The 24,747-nt window shown below is 37.4% G+C and overlaps 1 protein-coding gene across 1 annotated transcript in view; it reads left to right on the top strand.

The window, feature by feature from the left end:
* LOC141395153 (lipase 3-like) overlaps positions 1–23,699 on the top strand; it is a 138,458-nt gene extending 114,759 nt beyond the window's left edge. Inside the window, exons 2-6 of the mRNA XM_073970639.1 lie at positions 4,038–4,215; positions 4,278–4,489; positions 4,563–4,712; positions 4,913–5,071; positions 22,351–23,699. Of these exons, the coding sequence (XP_073826740.1) occupies positions 4,038–4,215; positions 4,278–4,489; positions 4,563–4,712; positions 4,913–5,071; positions 22,351–23,070 (1,419 nt within the window). The 3' untranslated portion in view covers positions 23,071–23,699. The remainder of the gene's footprint in view (positions 1–4,037; positions 4,216–4,277; positions 4,490–4,562; positions 4,713–4,912; positions 5,072–22,350) is intronic.
* The last annotated feature ends 1,048 nt before the right edge of the window (positions 23,700–24,747 follow it).

Genomic DNA, 24,747 nt, shown 5'->3' with positions numbered 1-24,747 from the left:
TTTTAGACCGAATCGGCAGATCCGTTGGAGAATTATCTTGCGCTCCAACCACTACATACGCTGTCATAGGGGGTTTTTTTGCACCTTTCAGGCTATTTTCTCAGCAAGTATAGACTTTCCCCTGATGAATACAAGTTGTTACAATAATCAAAGCAATTCGAGAGCAGGAGCAAAGCTGAAATTTTCCGAAACTGTGTGTGGGAGGTACCCGAAGAAGTGGATCGATTGAGTCCATCTTGGAACCTCATTTACGTCTAGTAAACATTTCACGATGTGAAAAGTATGGGCCAAATCGGTTCCACCCTTTAAGAGTTATCATGAGTGCAATTGAAGCCGTGAAAGATCCGATCTGTTTCATCGAATTTTCATGAGTGCAATTGAAGTTGTGAAGGATCCGATCTTTGTCATAATATTGTCATGAGTTTAAATAAATTGATAAGTACCCGCACAATAAATTATCAAATACTCATGTACCCGAATAATTGTGTACTTGCAGAAAATAAAAGTCAGATTAAAGTGATCGATATTGGCAAAATTTATATATTTTAATTAAAAATACCATGTAAATTGATATAAAACAAAAGAAAAATATATTTTGTGTTTTGAAACCTGTTTCGTTTTGGGGATATTAAAAAGAAGTATGAAAAAGGCCCGGTCTATAAACCACGAGCTCCACCAGTCTACCAACACCGATATAGTAAACATATCGAGGTGCAATTATTGGGTTGGCTGGGTCATGTTAACTGGATGGATAAAGATGCCACCGGCATATGAATACGAGCCATTTGAAGTTACGCCACCCGAGTGAAGAACAAAACTCCAATGGAAAGACCAAATTCAATATGATATCACAAAACATAGCATCCAAAAGTAGAGAAGCAAAGTAGAAGATCGGTAAAATAAGTATAAAAGAGACCATAACATGGCTATTACAGGATAAGTTTTCAAATTTATACTAGATTTCCCAAACGATGAGGTTGGTTCAGAGATTGACACATAATTTATCGAATATTGGAAAAACGGAACCCCAAGTTGAAAGAAATATCTTGCAGCCATCGGAAGAGATAAATATGATATTGCGGATTAATATAATATATAATTTTGAAAATTACATACAAAATAAAGAAAAATAACATCTAGCGATACAAATAATCTGTGCATTGTATTCTTATTAGTTCAACAAATTACATAACTGTATTGCAAATTTTATTTCTGATTGGCGAAAACCCGGATCCAAAGCATTGGTGCAAGAAGCCGTGACAATGAACTGGTGCAAGAAGCCATGGCAATGAACTGGTGCAGGATGCTATGGCAATGAACTGATGCAAAATGCCATGACAATGAACTGGTGCAAGGTGCTATGATGATAAACTGGTGCAAGATGCTATGACAATGAACTGGTGCTAAATGATATGACAATGAATTGATGAAAGTGTGTGTCACTCCCTTGTAAATGTCATTGGTGATTCACCTAAATTTTCACCTATGACATGTCACTTGCACCCATGACTCAACTCATGATTTGTCATCGAACATTTTCCTAGGCAGTATTCTTTAGGTTCTACCATATGATGGGGGCGTTTTGACATTAAATGACACCTTTTTATTACTGCGTTGGCAACTCTAATCACAAAAATACCCTCGGTTGTTAATTCGCTGCGACGAATGGCCAGCCGACTGCCTAACGAAAAAAAATTAGGCGTAAAAAACGAAATAAGCAAAAATGTACAAAAATAAATATACGTTCGGTTGCTTATTTAGCCGTGTGTGTCAATATTGTGTAGCAGTTGAAGTGTACAGCTAATGCTAATATTTTTAGATGCTGGCTTTTAAACCCCGGGTTGATCCTTCGAGAGTTATCGTGCACACCAGCCAGCCAGACAGACAGACGAACATACTGACGGACATGGCTAAATCAACTCCAAATTGCCTGAAACGAATTTCCTCTGAACATACTTGGGGTCCAAAACTGATGCACATTTTGCCCGTATGAAAGTGTATATGGGGATTTCTGAGTGAAATCGGACACTTTTTCAAAATTAGGTTTTTGATTTCCTTAATTTTTAGCTGTGGTGATGCTGATTATCAGCAAAACCATTTAAGAGATATCGCGCCTTGAAAATGTCAAATTCTGTAAAAACTATATGCAAAGAAATATTAATAACTTCTTTAAGATTGGTCCAATTTGAAAAAATAATTTTTTGTATGTTTGATTGTTTTACCAGTTAATTAATAAAAAATAGGAAAAAAGCACAGTGGACTTGTATCAATTTTTAACAATGATTGACCACTTCGATTTTCTTTAAATTTTTTGTATTAAACTACAATCAATTACAAAAATTTTAAGTCCTATTTGGTAGTGGGATTCGAATGATTACTATTTTTTGGAATTTTTTTAAATTTGTCAAAAAAGTATTTTCCTATATACCACTGTGCAAACTATGATATTTTACCAAAAACCTGGTGTACCAGCATTAGTGGGTATTACTGAATGAAGTTTTTTTGTGCCCGCGATAGTTTTAAATTAAATATTTAAATAATCACCTTCTGAAGAAAATATCCTTTTAATGTTTAGTAGATTATTTGGCTCGGATGTTCAGTCATATAATTCCCGAGCTGTAGTTATTTGATCGTCAGTTTAATTTATTGTCCGGCTGGTACAATAATTACTAATCCATTTTCAAAATCGAAAAATAACTGCGTTTTTACGATGTATAAGATAAATTCATAAATAAAACAACAAAACAAAAGGTAAAAAGGAAATAATTTTTAAAATTTTTGATAAAATAACAAATATTTCACCTTGGTAAAAAGGAAAAATTGTATTGACACATTTTAAAAAATTAAGAAAAAACAGTAATTATTCGAATCTCACTACCAAATATGACTTAACATTTTTGTAATTGATCGTAGTTTAATACAAACAAATTTCAAGAAAATCGAAGGGGTCAATCATTGTTAAAATTTGATTTTAAATATTAAATCGCGAATAAGTCTACTGTTCAATTTTATTTTCTATTTTTTATTAAATAACTGATAAAACAACAAAACATACAAAAAAAGATTTTTTTAAATTGGACCAATATTAAAGAAATTATGAGTATTTCTTTGCATATAGTTTTTACAGAATTCGACTTTTTCAAGGCGCGATATCTCTGGAGCCTATGGTCAAAAAATCTGTAAGTATACTGAAATGTTTTGCTGATGAGCAGCATTACCACAGCAACAAATTAAGGAAATCAAAAACCTCATTTTGAAAAAGTGTCCGATTTCACTCAGAAATCCCCATAGCATAAAGGCTGTGGGCATAAGAAAACAAAATAAAAGATTTGTTCTATTTGGACCAATATTATATTATATGACTACATATATTTTAGTCACATATTCAAAAATAATTTTTATGGTAATTTGTGTTCAGAGGTAGAAGAACGCATTTCTATGATTTGAGAAATGTGCTGGTATAGCTCTCATAGTTGGAAATATAGTCAAATCCTTCGTGGTGGACTGAAAACCAGATTTACGAAACATTTTTTTTACATTAAGTATATGTTTTAAAATTTCCTCCACTCCTTTCATGACCTACTCTCGACTCCCACTTAAATGTCAATTTATTCAAACTAAAAAAAAACATGTTTTTTTTTAATTGCAATGTTTGCTCATCATTTGTTATCCACGACAGAGTATTAATTACCAAATCATGACTATCGTTTATAGAAATTAAATAATTATTTTTACATTAACAAATAGACATTGACAGAATATTGTTAACACTGATAGCTGATAAAATGCAAACAATAATTAATTTAATGAAAATACCTTCACTGCCATTACACAACAATTATTTTTCATAATAAATTCTATGAAAATGTTTTTACTGGGTAGCATGATGGCCAACAAAGTTGAAGGGACACTCCCTAGGAACATTTTGCAAAACGATTGTCATAAATTTACAAATTCTCACGTAGTTGCACGAACAATTTCTTTACCAACTATTCTAATGTCTGTTTTTTTTCTTTTCTTTTATTTGTTCTTTGTAGCCCAAATTAATACGGAAATATGGCTATCCCTCAGAAACGCATACCGTGGTAACCAAAGATGGTTATATACTGGAAATGCATCGAATACCAAAGAAGGGAGCACAACCGGTGCTACTTATGCACGGCATATTGGATACATCGGCAACATGGGTGCTAATGGGCCCCAAGTCAGGGCTAGGTAAGTTTTATGTGGCATTGGGAAACAATAACTTTTATGTACACCTTGTAATACGATTTTAGGTTATATGCTATCTGATTTGGGCTATGATGTGTGGATGGGTAATGCTCGTGGTAATCGTTATTCGAAAAATCACACCAGCCTCAATAGTGATTACATGGAATTTTGGGATTTTACATTCCATGAAATGGGCAAATACGACTTACCAGCCTCCATTGATTATATTTTGGCAAAGACGGGTTATGACCAGTTGCATTATATTGGACATTCTCAGGTGATTAGAAGCAAATATTTCCAAATTGTGTTTTTTATAATTTTATAAATATCTTTTTTTTATCTTCTGTTAGGGTACTGCCGTCTTTTGGGTGCTGTGTTCGGAGCAGCCACAATATGCCCAGAAAATTTTATCAATGCATGCTTTGGCACCCATTGCCTATATTGCTGACATGAAGAGTCCTTTGTTCCGTACATTGGTGCTGTTTTTGGACTTTTTAACCGTAAGTTCGTATGTCTAGAACAGGGTTATTATGGCAAACTCAAAGGATGAAAGTGAAAATTTTAAAACTTGTAAAAATGCATATTCATACATTTGTGCCATTGTCGTTTGCTAAGAGTTTTGTCATGTCAACGTGTATTGTTGTTATAAGTGTAACAATTTATACATGTAAATATAATAATTATCTTTTTCTTTGTTCAGGCCGCCACACGCATGTTACGCATCACCGAATTTATGCCAAACACCAAATTTCTCGTCGAACAAACACAGGTGGTTTGTCATGACAATGCCATGACTCAGGATGTGTGCTCCAATATTTTGTTCCTGGTTGCTGGTTACAATTCGGAACAACTTAATAAGGTTTGTATAAATATGTAATAATAATATATTATCTTTAGTAATGACCTGCTTCTTTAAGACGATTTGAATAAAATTTTTTTTCGAATTACTACCAAACTCTTGTTGTTGTAGGAAATGTTTGTTTGATTGAAAACAAAAATAAATCAAACATTTCATTAATTATTCGATACAAAAAACGTATTATAGTGTCTGAAAGGAATCAAAATTCTATAGCTGAATTGCTTATACAAAACCTCTCAGTGTAGACATTTTTGCGCAGCTTTTTCATTCAACCATATTTTAGACATTTTACTGCTTATGCCATTTTACACACTCCTTACTTATATACTTAGCTGGCCCATTACAGAACATTTGTTTTTGGAATACCGCGTCTTTTCATCTCTGCCTGCCAGTTCTGCGTGTAACGTCATGTGGCCCGTATTTATACGCCTCGGTTCATCATCGCTCATTCTTATGATATGGCCTAGCCAACGCACTCGTTACATCTCGATACGTTTATCTATACTGATGTCGTTGTCTAGCTGATACAGCTCGTGGTTCATGCGTCGTCAATATTCACCGTCAACTTTCGAAGAATTTTTCCCTCAAACACACCAAGCCCTGATTTATCTGCTTGCGCAAGTACCCAGACTTCGGAACCATACATTAGCACAGGTAGTATCAGTGTTTTGTAAAGCGTTGTTTTTGTTTGAGGAGATGTGGCTTTGTTTTTTAACTGCTTACTTAAGCCAAACTAGCATCAGTACAATTCTTCTTGCTATTTCACAACTGATTTGTTTGTTGTGTTTATGGCGGTGCCGAGGTAGAAGAAGTCTTTTACTACCTCAAAATTATAGGAACCAACTTCCACTGTTGGTCCGTGCTCTATGGACTCATTGCGCGTCAACACCATCAAATTTGTTTTTTCGCCGTTTACCGCCAGACCCACTTTTGCTGATTCTCCTTCGACCTTCTTAAAGGTATCAGTTACTTCCTTTACTGATCGTCCCTTGGTGTCAATGTCGTCAGCATAAGCAAGTAACATGTGGCTGTTGCTGTAAATTGTGTAATTTTTTTGACATTTGCATCTGGTATGACGTTTTCCAGCAGGATGTTGAACAAGTCATATGATAGGCTGTATTATTGCCTGAAACCTCTATTGGTACAGAATTGTTCGGATAGGTTCTTTCATATTTTAACTGAGAACCGAGTATCAGTTAATGTCATTTTAAAAAGCCTTATGAGCTTTGCGGGGATAACAAATTCAGACTTGGCATGGAATACCTTTGAACGCAGCGGGCTGTCTAAGGCTGGTAGGTGGTAGATGTCGATCTGCATCTCTTGGGTCTTCTCCAGGATTTCTCGCAGGGTAAATATCTGGTCAATGGTGGACTTTCCAGGTCTAAAGCCGCAGATGGTGCTAACTAGCTGATGCATACACCTTATCAGCATGTCGCCTCCGGTTTTAAACAGATCGGCTGGTAAGCCACCGGCTCCTGCCGGGCGGTATACATTCAATACAATCTTCTGGGATTGGATCTGTGGTGTCTTCGCCGTCTTCGCTACTATTGGATACCAACAGTTTGGAAAAATATTCTTTCCATTTCCTGAGCACACTCTCTGTATCAGTTACCAAATTACCTTGCTGATCTCTACAGTAGGATGTGCCTCTACCAAAGCCATCAGTTTGATGTTTGACTCTTTCGGAGAACTTACGGACTTCATTCTGACTCCTGTAGATATCGATTTTTTTCAGCTTTTTATTTCTCTCTTTTTCCTGCGGAAAAGACGTTTCTCCTCTCTCCTTTTCTCCCGGTACCTCTCGTGCACTACGCGTTGCTACTGAATGTAGAGTAGCATTATATGCCGCATTTTCATCTTCGGCAGCAGCACTACAATCCTGGTCATACCGTGGATTGATTGGTGGAGGTCTTTGGTATCCAAGTATGGATTTTGCGGCTGTTTGCATGGAGAGGGCAATACTTTGCCATTGTGCTGCTATGTTATCAGGACGAAGAGTGCTTTGATAGAGCAATTGGGACAGTTGAGTGGAATATGCTGTGGCTATCTGTTGTGATTGAAGCTTACCAATGTCTAACTTTCGTGTTGTGTCTGTACGTCCTTTATTCGCTATGTTTAACCGGCTACGTACCTTTGCTGCAACCGAGTACGAGTCTATGCTTCCTGTGCATACATCCAACACGCTCGATGAATGTCTTCCATCTAACACAACATGATCAATTTGATTTCTTGTTTTCTGATCCGGAGACAGCCAGGTGCCCCTATGAATGTCGAGATGCTTAAATCTGGTGCTGCTAACGACCATGTTTTTTTGCTACTGCGAAGTCTATCAACCTCATTCCATTGTCAGATATTTCACCATGGAGACTGTATTTCCCGACTGTTGAGCCAAAGATATTCTCCTTTCCAATTTTGGCATTAAAATTGCCTAGAACACACACTCTTAAAATGTGTTATTCTTTGGAGATATCCAATTTATACATTCATCCTTACCCAATTAGATATTTACCCATTTCCAATGTCTTCCCATTTGTAAGTTCCTGAATTCACAATTTGTGCTTAAAGCAAATAAGAAAATAGCAGTCAGCTATGCTGCCAGAGAATTATCCCTTGGTCTCGGACCTAAATAAAAGAAGTATATAGGCACATCCTTAGACATAACTAAAATACGCACACCAAAATCCGTTAGTCCGTTAGCGATAAATATGGAACCTTTTGTCAAACAAATCTGAAAATATACTAAAATGTTTTGCTGATGAGCAACATCACCACAACAATAAATAAAAACAAGTGAGCAAAGGCTATAGTCGGGACGGAGCCGACCATGTGATACCCTACACCACTACCCCTGTGCATAAGCTTTTCACTGGTAAACATTTCTTTTAGGGAATATAAACCGACTACCACCAAAAATAATAGGCCTCTTTGTCTCTGGGGCCCCCATAAGCAACCAAAATTTCGTGACCATCCAATCAAAATGACGACCTGTAGCTTGATTGCAAAAAATGGAAGAATTGGATACATTACCTACTATTGTTGTATCTCCCTTGTTTGACCACTTTCGTCAACCTGCTTTACACCAATGTAAAGCTAATATTTTCTTCTTCCATTGACAGGCTTTGCCGTTGGAATACCCCTACTAGAAGCCAATATATTCACAAAGAATAAAACTTTGAATTTGTCTCCAAATGAGTTTTTCCCCATTCCGACCCCTAAATATTATCCGACTATCACCAAAATCAATAGGCTTCTTCCTATGTGGGACTAGCATCAACTCTCAAAAAATTCGTGACGATCCAATCAAAATTGCGACCTGTAACGTGATTACAAACAAATCGGGAAATGAGATGCAGTACCGACTATTGCGATATCTCTGTTGTTTGAGCAGCTACGACAACCTCCTTTACATCGTTGTACAGGTGATATTTTCAACTTTCCTTGCCAGGTTTTGCTTTTGATATACCTCTTAAAGAAACAGAGATATTGGCTTTGAAATAAAACGTAGACCTTTTCTCCAAATAAGTTTTTGCCCATTCCGACCCCTGAATACTATCCGACCATCATTAAAATCAGTAGGCTTCTTCCTCTGTGGGACCCCCATTAACCCCTAAAATTTCGTGACGATCCGATCAAAATTGCTACCTGTGGCGTGATTACAAACAAATCGGAAAATGGGATGCATTATCGACTATTGCCATATCTCTGCTACTTGACCACCTATGACAACCTACTTTACGTCGTTGTAAAGGTGATATTTTCTACTTTCTTTTCCAGGTTTTGCTTTTGATATACCTATTAAAGAAACAGAAATATTGGCTTTGAAATAAAATGTTGACTTTTCTCCAAATAAGTGTTTGCCCGTTCCGACCCCTAAATATTATCCGACCATCACCAAAATCAATATGCTTCTTCATCTGTGAGACCCCCATTATCCCTCAAATTTTCGTGACGATCCGATCAAAATTGCGACCTGTAGCGTGATTTCCAAAAAAATAGAAAAATGGGATGTATTACCGACTATTGCGATATCTCCGTTATTTGGTTTACTACGCCGACCAAGTTTGCAACTCTGTAAAGACGGGATCTTCTACTTTCATAGTCATCCTTCGCTTTTGGAAAATCCCCAACCAAAGTTGTGATATTCGTCAATATAATTAAAATCGCAAAAATGAAAATTGGGGTTTTATTTGCTACTATTGCGATATCTTCGTTGTTTGATCACTTACGAGCACCTACTTTACATCATTAGATAGGTGATATTTTCTGCTTTCATTGTCAGGTTTTGCTTTTGGTATACCCCATATAAAAGCTGAGATATTGGCTTTGGAAAAAAACATTGTCTTTTTATCCACCTAAGTTTTTTGCCCTTTCCGACCCCTAAATATTATCCGACCACCACCAAAATCAATAGGCTTCTTCCCCTCCGGGACCCCCATCAACATCCAAAATTTCGTGACGATCCGATCAAAATTGCGACCTGTAGCGTGATTACAAGGTTTAGATGGACAGACGGACAGACGGACGGACACACATAGCCAGATCGACTCAGCTCGTCGAGACATTCATTTTGGTATATATAAGTATGGGTCTACGACCATTATTTCGATGCGTTACAAACTTTTTGGCCAAAACCAACTTATAATACCCTCCCCACATAGTGGTGTAGGGTATAAAAATCATAAACGTCATTTTGAAACAGTGTTCGATTTTACTCAGAAACCCCCATATATACCCACTATATAAATACCGAAAGAATTCTCCAAACCCACATTTATGGTCAAATCAATGAAAAATTTTTACCAGTTACCAGCTAAAAAACGACTCGTACAAAAAATTGTGAATATCGGATCAGATTTCCATATAGATATATATGGCCCAAAATACCCAAAATAACCAAAAGCGGCCTATCGGAGCTATATTAAAATCCGATACGATTTTCACAATTTTTGTAGGATTCGTTTTATAGCCACAACAATGAACAGGTAAAAATTTTCATCGATTTTGCCTTAAGCGAACTGGAATTAAGAAATATCCATTTTTAAAAAAATTGTGAACTTTCAAGTTCAAAATTTCGATGTTAACTAAAACAAGTAAGAACGGCGTTAAGTTCGGCCACCACCACCACGAGTTGTATTGAAGAAAAACTGAACAATAAGTTTCCTTTCGTTTATGAAGAAGACTAAATACCAAATTCCAGCAATGTCGGTAAAACAATATGGTTAACCTTCAATACACCGAAATTCGGAAGGTACCATTCAATGGGGGCTATTATCAAAACGTCGATCTATACCTACAAATTTCTGGCGAAAAGTTTGTAAAATTGTAAAAATGGTTGTATAAATAGAAGTTATAAAAATCAGGCTTTGTCTTCTAGCCATTTACATTCAAAATATGCCTGATGAACTGGCCTAAACCACCAGCGAAACGATCGTAGCATGGTGGTTGAGTGTGTGGTACTTCGCTAGACTTCATTTTTCAATACAAATTCCTTAGGCCATGTTAGCTCGATTAATTCAAATAATAAAATTAAAAACTTTCATAAATAATGGCATTCGTCCTAAAAAAAAGACAATAATAAATGAAAAGTTTTTCGACTCAAAGAAGACTAAATACCAAATTTCTGACATTTCGGCAAAACCTTCAAAATACCGAAAAACAAGAGATATGCTTCTATGAGGGTTAAAGGAACCCGCTGACCTATACTGATAATTCCCTTCTAGAATATTTTACAACCCCATTGAAGACTAAATAACAAATTTCAGTCTTTCGGTGGGATATAAACGTCACAACCTATGGGGTCTATATCGAATCTATACCGACTAATTTCAGTCAGAAAGGGAGGAGGGCTATATAAAGACAAAATACCAAATTTCAGCCATTTCTGAGGAATATTGTGGCTGCAACCTTCAAAATACCAGAAATCGGGAGGTACCGTTCTGTGGGGGCTATATGAAGGCCTAAACCGACAAAATTCTGGGGAAAAGTTGTATACCCCCAACTGAGACTAAATACGAAATTTCAGACATTTCAGTGTGATAATGAATCTAAAACCTTAAAAATTTCTAAAATCGGGTGGTACCGTTCTATGGGAGCTATATCAAAACGTGAACCGATATAGCCCATTTGCAATACCAAACATCCTAGGAGTAATGGAAACTTTTATACCAAATTACTAAGCTCTATCTTAAAAATTGCGAGTTGCATCTTGATTTCATCAGACGCACAGACCGACATGGTTACATATGTATACACTTTATAGGGTATCCGATGAATATTTCAATGTGTTACAAACGGAATGAAAAATTTAATTATACCCCCCATATTATGGTGGAGGGTCTAAAAATGCAACGGAATTAAAAAAAAAAAACATTTAAAAAAGGTGAAAAATCAAAGTCAAGATTTCGTTTTTAACTAAAAAATGCATAAATCCCTCAAAAAAATTTTTAAGAAAAGTCTCACGCTTAAGGACAAGCATTTTATGCGTACACAAGTTCTCGGTAGAGTCACCGTACTAGCGTAAAAAAGTTTATAGTTTCTATGGTTTAATCCAGGGACTTTGTGTTTTATATATTTTCTCCATCAGGGCTTGCGTTGCCGTTTGGGTCCTCCAACAATCCGACTTCTTAGGAGTAGCTGATTGACCTTGCTCCCTCTTGCGTGTTTCTCGGAGGTTTGGCCTCCTGGCTGTTTGTTTTGGCATTTTCTTCCTCACCAATTCCTCACCCTTCTAATCAGCGAGAGATTATCAAGTCCCCCACATGGAGAGTGCCAGCCACTTTCTGCTCATTCTGGAAGACTTCCCATCTCTTTATTAACAATGTCTCATTTTGTCCTCCATGTGTTCTGCCCCGAGTTTGCAGCTATATCCTATGATGTATACCACCCCTTTTGGCCAGATGAGCGATTTTATTCTTGCTCACCAGCTTCATATTTCCACCTCTCCAAGTAGTTCATATGCTACTGACTACTTCCCTGAGAGGTCCCCTTTGAGCTCACTGTTGATTATTTTTATTGGTCAACGCCCTTGAAGGATGCGATCTTCTGGCTTCCTGGTGATCTTTGTGTACCAGACCCTCTTCTGGCGTTAATCACCACATAACACAACTCGTTCCTGCAATGCTGTTTGGCTATCTTGGGGTAAGATTATGGTGATTCCTGTCCTGCCTATACAGCCAACTCTCTCTTCTGCAAGGTTTGGTTTTCCTGAAGTCTCCAGTAGTTCTACAAGATTCTATGGTCGGGCTCACCCTGTTCATGTCAAAGCTCACTTTTTCGCCCTTTGTCAAAGAATACAGCCTGGACAGTTCGTTCTGCGTGGGTCCTGACTAGTTTTGCTCAGGATTTCTTAAGTTCGGAAATTATTTTTCTTCCCGAAAAGTTTAGCAGTGTTCTGTTCTTCAGCAGATCTTATCCTCTACGTCGCTTCTGAAGAAGTGAAGGGTGTATTATTGTTCGCCTTGGAACATTCCACTGTTCTTCACTTAGTCGCGGTTAGTTCTTCATAAACTTTCGTCCTTTAGCCACTGACCATTGCACCATTTCGATGTTAGTTAGCCTCTTCTAGACATCCCCTTTATTAGGTGGTGGCGTCAAGTTCATTCTCTCCCTAAGCTTCCCTGTTTCATTCTCCCTTTTTCCATTCCTTTTTGTCGGCGGAAACTCAAAGTTTCCTTATATAGGTGATCATACTACTCCACACCTGACAGGTCAATTCTCAAGGTAATTTCCCTCGTCTTTAAGTTCAGATTCTGAAATTAAAATACTTTCGTACAAAGTTTTTGTGTTGATTTACAACTTATAATCTAAAATTAAGATTTCTCGAGCCTACATTTTCTATGCCACTTCGGTTATAGTCAAAATTGCAGGTTTGTATGTACTTGTCGGTACTTTCAGTACAGATATAGACTCAGAAAAAACGTTCACCATCGGTCTTCGTGCCAGCATTCAACAGAAAATATATCTTCAGTAGTTCGTGGTGATTCCATTGCGAATTAGATTAGCAACCATGACCAGGGTTTAAAAGCCAGCATCTAAAAACATTAGCATTAGCTGCACACTTCAATTGCTACACAACGGTGACTTACTTACTTAGTTGGCCCATTACAGAGCATTTGTTCCATAGACCGAACTAAGAAAAGATCTCCATTCCTCTCTGTTTTTCGCTTGACTTTTTGGAATACCGCGCCTTTCCATTTCTTCATCCACTTGTTTGCTCCATCGAAGCTTAGGCCTGCCGATTCTAAGTGCACCGCCATGGGGCATGTATTCATACGCCTTTTTAGCGGGTTCATCATCGCTCATTCTCATGATATGGCCTAGCCAACGCAATCGTTGCATCTCGATACGTTTAACTATATTCATGTCTTTGTATAGCTTATATAGCTCGTGGTTCATACGACGTCGATATTCACCGTCAACGCAAATCGGCCCGTAGATCTTTCGAAGAATTTTCTTCTCAAACACACCAAGCACTGCCTTATCTGCTGGCGCAAGTACCCATGCTTCGGAGCCATACATTAGCACGGGTAGTATCAGCGTTTTGTATAGTGTTATTTTTGTTTGACGAGATGTGGCTTTGTTTTTAAATTGCTTACTTAGACCATAGTAGCATCTGTTGGCCAACGGTGACACACACGGCTAAATAAGCAACCGAACGCATTTTTATTTTTGTACATTTTTGCTTATTTCGTTTTTTACTGCTAATCTTTTTTTCGTTAGGCATAATCGACAACCTACATATTTAGCAGTCGGCTGACCATTGGTCGCAGCGAATTAGCAACCGAAGGTGGTTTTGTGATTAGAGTTGCCAACGCAGTAATAAAAAAGGTGTCATTTCATGTCAAAATGCCTCCACCATATGGTAGAACCTAAAGAATACTAATTATTATTGTTTAAAAATAAAAAATATATATATTGAACGGCTTCACCAACATTTCACATGTCCTTTGAACGAAAAAGTTTAATTAATTATATCGTGATTTTTAATGCATTACACTGGTAACCCTGATCTCAAAAACAATTGTTTGCTGAAAACCTGGCTAAGCCGTTGAAACTTTGTTGCTTATTCTCTGTTATAATATGTGTTGATCATGTGTGCTGCAAAATATGAGTATGCGTGTCCGATGCTATTTTATTATAGCGACAATATCAAATAGCATCAGCTTCGCCAGCAATATTTTTGTGAAATTTGTTGCTGCATGTTGCCGTTGTTCATTGTTGCTAAACATATTTCGAAGAAATTTTAGCAGGCAAAGCTGCAAATATTCGGTGCTTTTGCTAATATGGCGTTAGCATTTTAAACCCTGACCATGACAAATCATCGGAATATTCCGACTATTTTTTGATAAATAGTCGGGGGTTATGAATTTATTATCCCATTGACATTTAACATTACCTCAATTAATTTATGTTAGTGTCCATCATACACAGCCCAAGTGTCACAACACAACTTCCGACATCACCAGTGCTGACTCTCATGTCACAATTTCCTAATTTAAAATTAAGACATGTGTATGATTTTCATACGCATACATACATATCTCACTCCCCAAATACTCAACTCTTTGTTGGAAAAATCTGTAATGAAAATTCCCAACGGACCGCACAATTTAGGCAAATGAAGCAATTTTGTCACTGAAATGCCAAAAGGGAGCAAAATGAAGTGATTGTTGTTGTTGGTTTCCTTTGTTGGTAAATAATTAACTGCCTACAACTTGTCATGGACACACACTATAACACAAACAATATCGCAGCCACCCAACAGAGACAATGAAACTCAAAGGAGTAGCCTCTAAATGCCAGCCGAAATTTCCGCTTTTCATATGTTGGACTAAACTAATGGTCACAAGCAGCTGTGGGATGTAAAGTATCTGCCATGTTTATCTTTCTGGCTGTCGCTATATGAAAATATTTAACAGTGAAACACTTAATTTTTGTTGTTGTTTGAGTATGTGTGTGTTTACGCAATCATGTCACTATAACATGACCCTTACAGTGTTTAATGACAAAATATTTTCCGTCCCTTCCGTTAATGGCAAATTGCTACCGGTTGTTGTCGTTGTTAGTTGGACCCAGATTTGATTTCAATGAGACGAATGACTTTTGGAAACCACACAAATGTCGTCGCAAAACTGATAGTGTCATTACCATCAGTGGCCATTCATTGGTGACCTTTAATTCATATATCACTGAAGAGGCAGTGGATGAATGAATTAATGTTGGGACATTAATAATTTTTAATGTGTGTGATGGACACTGTAAATTATTGAAATAAAAACAAATAAATTTTGAAATTAGGATGAGGACTTGTTTTGGGAACACTTATTTAAAAATGTGTATATCCTACACCATATTTTCAGTTTTTTTTATATTCCAGCAATGTGTGGTATGCTAAGGGTAGATTTAAAGATACGCGTCACACTGAAAATACATATGGTCAGTACAAACATGTTTGAAGGGAAATATAGCAGATTGCAACTCTGTATTGTGAGAAAGAGGATTACCTACGTTAGGAGGATTACCTCGATCCGTAAAGAATGCGATCTATTTATATTATTAGATGAGAATTGTAATAGGTGCCGTCTACACAGGACAATGAGATAATCGACCGTCTGTATTTCTGCATCTTGACATATCATTCCCCATGGTGATTCTAAGTCCGCGAAACCAACCAAGTTTAACGAAATGTTAAGAAAAAATCACTGATATTGTCTTCATTTACCTATTGGGGAAGATCTAAATACAATCAATGCTGAGAAAAGTGGGACCTAATATGACTACCCGCATAATGCACAATAATATGGATGGTGAAACCTACAAAATATTCGAAAGAGATCGGAGATATAAAGTAAATATATTCTTGATCAGCATAAAATTCTAAGTCAATGTAACCATTTCCGTCCGTTTGTCTGTTGAAATTAAAATACAGTTCGCAATTTTAAAGATGGCAATTGGTATAGAAGTTTCGGCATTTGAAGGCTTTAGCCTCATTTGCAAATTTTCAATTTGATATTTAGTCTCAATTTTCCACCTGAAATTCATATAGCCCTAATAGAACGATACCTCCAAATTTAAGGTATTTTGAAGGTTGTTGCATCAATATTACACCGTAATGACTGAAATTTGGCATTTAGTCTTCGTTGGGGATATACAAGATTCCACCTGAAATTTGCCGGTATAAGTCCACGCCTACGTATAGTCCCATAGAACGGTATCTCCCGATTTTCGGCATTTCGAAGGTTGTACCCACAATGTCCCACCGACCTGGAAGAAATTTGGTTTTTGGTCTTGGCTGGGGTATAAATCTTTCCAACTGAAATTTGTCGGTATAGGTACACGCCTTCATATAGCCCTCATAGAACGTTACTTCCAGATTTTCGGTATTTTAAAGGTTGTGACCTCAATGTCCCACCGAAATGGATAAAATTTGGTTTTTGGTCTTGATTAGGGGGTAAATCTTTCCAACTGAAATTTGTCGGTATAGGTCCCACCTTTATATAGCCCCCATAGAACGGTACCTCAACTGTGACCTCAATATCCCACCGAAATGGCTGAAATTTGGTATTTAGTGTTCTATGATGGTATAAAATATTCCAGCAGAGAATTATCACTATAAGTACACGTCTTCATATAGCCCCCACAGAAAGGTAACTCCCGAATTTATGTATTTGGAAGGTTGTGGCCTCAAAATCCCACCGGAATGACTGAAATTATATATTTAGCCTTCGTTGGGAGTATACAACTTTCCCCCAGAATTTTTCGGTATACGTCCACGCCTTCATATAGCCCCTATAGAACGATATCTCCCGGTTTTAGGTATTTTGAAGTTTCTTGACTCACTATTCCATCGCAATGGCTGAAATTTGGACATTTAGTCTTCGTTGGGGCTACAAAACTTTCCATATGTAATTTGTCGGTATAGGTCCACGCCTTCATATAGATCCCATAGAACGGTACCCCACGATTTTCGGTATTTTGAAGGTAGTGGCCTCAATATCCTAACGAAATCACTGACATTTGGTATTTAGTCTTCCGTGGTGTTATAAAATATTACAGAAGAGTAATATCAGCATAGGTCCTCGTCTTCTTATAGCTCCATATAGGGCGAAAAAAGGCCTCTCTAACATATTTCCCAAACATATTTTGCAGCAAAAATATATATGTTTGCAAACAGTCCCAAACATAACATATGTTTGGGTCCTGCAAACAAATATTTGTTTGGGTGCACACATATATGTATTAGTGTTAATGCATGTGAATGAAAAATGTATTAATGTTATTACCAATATTAAATGCGATTTCTTCCTTCTCCAAAAAATATTTCCATTCACATTTTTGACTGAATTATAAAATGTATTGGGCATTTAATTTACTAAAAAGCACATTTTCTTTAAGAAAACGCACAACACCGATTGATTCACTCCCTTTACCGTCCGTCTTTACTCAACGACTGCTTTGGGAAACTGAAGAAAAAATGATCTCCGTCTTTTTCGCTAAAAGAACAAAAATAATTCATACCATTTGTTCCTCTCATTTAGTTGTTTGGACCAAACATATATTTGTTTGCAACCAGTCGCAAACATATACATATTTGTTTGGATCCAAACATATTTCTAACATATATTTTTCTGCGTGTAGGTTTTAACCGCATTATCTTACCAAAATATCGGAAATTATCTTCTTTGAGGCTAAAAACGTTCCACCAGAAATTTGTCGGTACGATATAGCCCCCATAGAACGGTACCTACCTGCCGAATGTCGGTATTCGAAAGGTTTACTACACTGTTTTACCGAAATTGATGAAATGTTGTATTAAGTCTTCTTCATAAAGGAAGGGAAATTAATTGTTCCATTTTATTTCAACACATCTCGTAGTGGAGGCTATAAAAATTTCGGCTCGGCCGAACTTAACGCCTTTCTTTCTTCTACTCCTCTTGGGAGCATAGAGCATCGCCATCTTACACGATTATCTGCCGTTGTTTTTGCATCTTCCCATGTAAGGTTTCTTTTTCTTAGTCCTTGAGTTATTGCTCGTTGCCAGGTGTTTCTTGGTCGATCTACATTATAAAATTTTTGGAGATTCCATTCAAGCGTCATCCTGGTTATGTGCGGAAATAAAAAGCAGGGCTGTACGGCAGATGACCCATAAATCAGACGCTCGCATTGTCTTAGTCGATCTACATTATAAAATTTTTGGAGATTCCATTCAAGCGTCATCCTGGTTATGCTATGAACATTTTTTCGTAAGGTGGTCACATCTCCACTTCCTATCCATCTCCATTTCCTATGGTTAATCTGTGTTACTTATGGTGCTGGGCAAGAATTTCTGCATATGATCATAAGGCCTTTGTTTATGAGTACCTGTAGCTTTTCGTAATGGTGTTAGACACAAGCCAGGTTTCAGAGCCGTACATGTCCAATATGTGAAACTTGCAACGATCATGTTTCACGAAGCCTGGAAACGAAATCCCCTATACGATCTTCTGGCGACGAAAATCGTTGACCACACATTTTTTCTAGATGTGCGGAAATAAAAAGCAGGGCTGTACGGCAGATGACCCATAAATCAGACGCTCGCATTGTCATGGTGCACAAAGATTCGTCTTTTCTTGTTCGTTTTTAAATTTGGCCGAAGACTTTGGCAAAAAAAAACATTCTTTACCACTCGTTGCTCAAGCTAAATTTGTCCATTTTGGCGAAGAAACAGGCGACCATTTGCTTCGAGCGATTGTCAAATTGCGCAAGTCGAATGCTGCATTGTTTCGGACTCATACGCATAGATCCATAATTCGTCACCTGCGACGATCTTATAAACGGCGATCGTACAAGAGCTCTTTTGCGGCTAACTGTTCATGCAGTATCAAATGTATGCTGCTGGAGGAGATGCCCAGGGATATCTCTATCTCACGGTATGTCACATTACGATCTTGTATTATCAGTTCACACCCAGCATCAATGTTCTCTGGCACAATGGCCGTGTTTTGACAACCATCGTCTTTTTCGTAGGCCACGATTAAATAGCACGAGAATTCCAGCGTACATTGCAAATGTTTGGGATCGTTTAAACTTTACAAAAGAGATCTCGCACTGCTCAGTGAAGTGAAGTAAGAGAAATTATGTCGTCTCTGCAGCCGCCTGTTTTCTTATTCTCAGCTTTACCTCTGGTGAAGGCTACTTTCTTCTGATTATAATTGCTCATCTAATCCTGCATAAAGAAGTACTCGATAATTGGTGATTTAGTCGACTTATGAGGCTCATCGTCCATGATAACGCGAAAAACACGATCCAACACAAGGCAACTGATGAATTTCACAACTGATGTTTTTGGGTGTCGGGTGATCTTTCTATTCGGTTTGAACTTGTTTAAGCTTTCTCATTTTTCAGATTGAACGCAGCCAACATAATTTCTATAGTTTAATTACAGAGGACCACGGTCTGATATTTAAAGCTCTCAAGGTGTTTGTCGCCAAAGTGCATATTCCACTTCTCGTGATGAAGCGTGCCTAAAAAATATTCCTTCACCCGAGCAACTTCCCTGTGCATAGCCTTGACATGGGATTGACATGGGGTTAGGATTTCCATGCCTTCAGCGAAAGCTGGTGGCACACCGTTGCTGTTTTTGGGACGACAGCTTTGAGCTTATAACAAAGCGCTTTGCAATGTCCATTGGGTTATTCCTTCTCTTGCTAGTTGCAGCTGGATTGTAATCCTCGCAACGACTATCTGTACTACTGTATGTGCCAAAACGTTGGACTTTTGCGGAGAAGATACCTGAAGTAATGCACTGACATATAGTCATAAATTTTTTGGAGTCATTCCTTTCTATAGTTGTCACACTATCTTCGAACTTCGTCGCGTCCACCAGCTATTTCTGTTGGTCAACGAAGAACGGTGGCTTTTTTAAAGCTTTTGGACCACAATGTCAGGAAGCACGGACTTGCCAACGTAAAGTATTATATCGCTGTAATCTGGACCACAAGGAGTACCTTCTGTAATAATTTCAAAACAGTCAAACAGTCCTTAATCTCTCGATAGGACCATTATATCAGGAAACATGGACTAAAAACATCATATCGCTGTAAATATGTTTCTCGCACAGACCCTTAACCGCAATTAAAAAAAATGTGTGTGGGTGGTATTCTAAGGAATGGACCGATAGGGCCCAATTTTGAAAATAAACTAAGTTTGGACCAAATATTTCGAGATCTAAAGTTTGAATCAAATCGGTTGCTCCGTTTATGATATATTTCGAACATTTTAGAACTTTTGTGGGGGAGGCACAGGCAGGAGTGGACCTAAAACACCATCTTTGAATTTCATCTAATATTCTAAAAAATATTGCGATATGCAAAGTGTGGACCATTGCAGTATTTAGTTCGGAAGGTGTCGCGCGCACCAGCAACACATTCTGGGTTTTTTTTACAGTTTTCGGGTCATTTTCTCAAGAAGTCTGGACTTGCCACTGAAAAAACTTATACCATAGTAATATGGGCCTTGAGTGCAACCTGTTGCAAGAAAAACAAAAAAGATTCGAGAGTAGGTCCCAACTTGCACTTTTCCGAAATTTGGTGTGGGAGGAGTTGACAAATATAGTCCATATTCTAACCTGATCTATGTCTCCTAGAAATATTACGATGTCCAAAGTATGGACAAAATCGGTTTAGCGAAAATGTTTGTACTTCTGGGGGGAGGTACCCAAAGGAGTGGACCCATATGGCCCATCTTCGAACTTAAACAAAGTTTGGACAAAATAATACGAATGCCAACCCGATCGGTTGCTTTATTATCCTGCGCACCAGCCAGCCAGAGAGATGGAATGACATGGTTAAATCCACTCCAAACTGTCTGAAACACATTTCCTCCAAACATACTTGAGATCTAAAACCATCATTTCGATGAGGCACATTCAGCCCGTATGAAAGTGTATATTACCTCGTTAGTATAAATGCTGAGGATATAATAAAACCGACCAGCTAGGAAACCTTAGAGTGTACCCCATTTTTTTTTTTTTTTTTTTTTTTTTTGGAAAGGATGAGGGCTTTTGGTTCCCCAGGTTCATACTGATTGAGATTTTGTCACAGGGTAGGTAAGTAATCGTCATCAAATTTTCAATGGTGGCAAAATACCCCGCCGGTAATATTTGGCAACATTTTCTGAGTATTTACATGAATAAGACCAGATGGCAATAGTCGTTAGAAAAAAAATTGTATTTAAAAATCCACGACTATTGCAGTCTTTGGTGTCTTAGGACACACCGTTCGGACTCGACGATAAACTGTAGGTCCATATAATTGAGCTAATATGAATCGGGGTACACTCAGTGATATGAGAGAAATCTCCATTGTCCCTTCTGGGAACAATAATATTATAAGTAATAGTCCTCAGAGCATCTGAGAAGAGTCTTCCAATCATCTCTCTGATCGCTTCATTTACTTCCTCTATGGATTCAATATTTAGAACTCAAGATTTTCGTTCCTTCTGCATTCAATATTGTCAGGACAAAGCTACAGCTTACTGGCTTGGTTCTATAGTTTCCCGTCTGCTGTATTAAGAATAGCATGCTTTTTCATCCATACTTCTGATTGAGACTATTTTCCAGTGATGTGGAGAAGTCCTCTGGCATCTCCCGAATATTTGGTCAGACTCAACTGTCTGCAGACCATGGTTACGTTTCTATTAGAGCTTTCAATTCGTTCCTATATTTCTATAGATTCCCTCACTTTTTGGTCCGAGAAGCAAAAACTTTAAGAGACCGTTCATCTTAAATCTTCAGGTTGTATTGATATTCTGCAAACAGTTGCCAATTATTGATCAATGGAATATCAGACTGTCGCAACCTAAACGTAGTTGAGTCTGTCGCCGTATCTTAACTCGGAAACATCCACTAAATATAAGCTTAAGTTTTGACAAATATTTTTATCGATAGACGCCATGTAAAAGGAAGTGTTTGAATCATTCCCTGTCACTTATTGCAAGTGGCTGACCAGTAATTAGAGGCCTTTCCTGAAGAATCCAGTCGGAGAATTGAACTCATGGCGTTTTGTTGTAAAAAAGGAGCACATGATTATTATTACAACCTTGAAAATCCCATTTTTACTCCAAGAATCTTAAACTTAAGTATTTGAATTTCAAATTCTTAATTTTGAATTCCGCATACAATTTGGACATTGTTGATATTTTCGTGTCTCAGTTATGAAAACTAAATTAAATTATGTATTTTTTTGTAGTATTTTAAACCTTTCTTTAACACACAACTAAATTCTCTCCTTTCCTCTTTACAGACCATGCTGCCGGTTATGTTGAGTCACACACCCTCCGGTGCTTCGATCAAACAATTGGAACATTTCGGCCAGCTCATGAAATCGGGTCACTTTAGTAAATTCGATCGTGGCTATTTACGTAATCAATTGGAATATAATCGTATGACACCACCCGACTATGATTTGTCCAAGGTCAAAGTGCCCGTGGCCCTCTACTATTCCATGAACGATATGCTGGTGTCGACAACGGGCGTTGATCGTTTGGCACGTGAGCTGCCGCATGTTATTGACAAATATTTAGTGCCAATGGAAAAATTCAACCATTTGGATTTCCTATGGGCCATAGATGTCAAGACGCTTGTCTATAATCGTCTAGTAAGGAACTTGAGACGTGTTGAGAATTTCAAATTGAAACATGCACAAAATTTGGTCAATATTCAGTTACAACAATTGCAGCAACAACAACAGCAGCGACAAGAGTTGGCGCATAATCAGCATACAATGCCCTTGCCGAGCAGTAGTAATGTTGGTGGTGGTGCCGCACCCGTAGCACCCATAGTACCAGCGTTAATGATTGTTGGTAATGGTATTGGCGGCGGTGTGACACGCACTCCGTTAAACGTACCAGCAGCAACTGCAGCAACAATAGCTTTCCATCAAGGTGTAAATAATTTACCGCCAGCAGCAGTAGCGGCAGCAGCGGCTGCAGTGACAACGCCAACTGTCAAGACCAATGTGTGAAATGCCGGATAAGGAAGTTAAGAGGAAAAAACCAACATATAAAACCAAAAAGTGGAAAAAAATAATACTGTGTGCCGATCGATGACTCTGGAAAAAATTGACAACATATTGGCCCCATTCGAATTGTTGTATTATAAAGACATTGTCATGTTGTTGTATATTTTGGATTTTTGATTTTGTGTTTTTGTTTTGTAAAAATATCGTATTGACTGTGATGACCATTTTCTATGATCTATGATGCTGCGCTATCTGTTTACGTCTTGTCTCCTTTTACGACTTTGATGCACATGTTCCTGGATTACTGTGGATTAATGATTCGTTATTTGTATTTTCAGTTCTAAACATATTTATAATCTTAATTACTTTTTCTTCCTTTTTCTCTTTCTTCCTTTATTTTATTTTCACATATTTATATATATTTTAATGTACAAAAGAAACTATATGTTTAAGTTATGTATGTATTTGTAATGTGTACCATAAGAGAGGGTTTTGTTTATTCGACAAAACCAAGAAAGCTTTGTCTTAATTTTAAAAATTAGTTGTAGAAGAAAAAACAAATGTATTTTTGTAAATCCATGAATAGAGTATTTTTTTATTCAATAAACCAATAAGCAAACATTGTGATGTGATATCTGAGATTTATTTACTTAGGTGCCCAATGAAAAAATATTTTTTAAAAAATCCACGATTATTCTTCTTTAAAAAATCGATTATCGGTCTGCAAATCCATGAAAAAATATTCTTTAAAAAATCCACGATTACTGGTCAGCAAGTGTTTGAAAAATACTCTTTAAAAAATCCAAGATTATTGGTCTTCAAGTCTTTTAAAAAATATTCTTTAAAAAATCCACGATTATTGGTCTTCAAGTCTTTTAAAAAATATTCTTTAAAAATCCACGATAATCGGCCTGATAGTCCATGAAAAAATATTCTTTAAAAAAAATCCACGATTATTGGACTACAAGTCCATGAAATATTATTATTAAAAAAATTCACGATTATTGGTAAACAATTCTTTGAAAAACTATTCTTTAAAAAATCCACGATTATTGGTCTGAAAGTCTTTGAGAAACTATTACAGTCTAGTCTCGATAATCCGGACACTCGTTAATCCGGACATCGCGGTAATCCGGACACTAGAATTGTTTACATTGTAGATTCTGTAATCCGGACATCACATATTTTTTCTTAAATCCACGATTATTGGTTAAATCCACGATACTGACCGGCTTTAACATGGCAAAGCCCAGGATTTATCTTAGTCCATCTTTTATCTTATGTGGACACTGACCTCCCCATGGTGTCACCTGGGGAACTGCCATTGACACCTGTTAAAGGTAGTGAGCTAACATGTGCCGCGCGTTAACCCATAACAACGTTAAAAACTTGGGTTTGCGCGTCGGGCTAGTATCACTCCCCTAGAAAAAAGCAGCCTACTATGAAAAAACGAAAGAAAAGAAAAACAAACCCCTTTAAATTTGACGACCCCCGCAAACGTAAGGACCATGATCTGCGAATCTGTACCTGGAATGTTCGCACTCTTTATATAGAAGGTGCAGTTTACGCATTGGTAGATGTACTTGAAAAGTACAAGGCCGACATTACTGCCATACAGGAAATACATGGATTGGGAAAGGCGTCACAATAACACCTAAAGGTGATGCACTGTATTATAGC

The sequence above is a fragment of the Musca autumnalis genome, unplaced genomic scaffold, assembly GCF_047663935.1.
Source record: "Musca autumnalis isolate F117 unplaced genomic scaffold, ASM4766393v1 scaffold_2, whole genome shotgun sequence".
Classification (NCBI taxonomy): domain Eukaryota; kingdom Metazoa; phylum Arthropoda; class Insecta; order Diptera; family Muscidae; genus Musca; species Musca autumnalis.
This window is presented reverse-complemented; position numbering and strand designations above follow the sequence as displayed.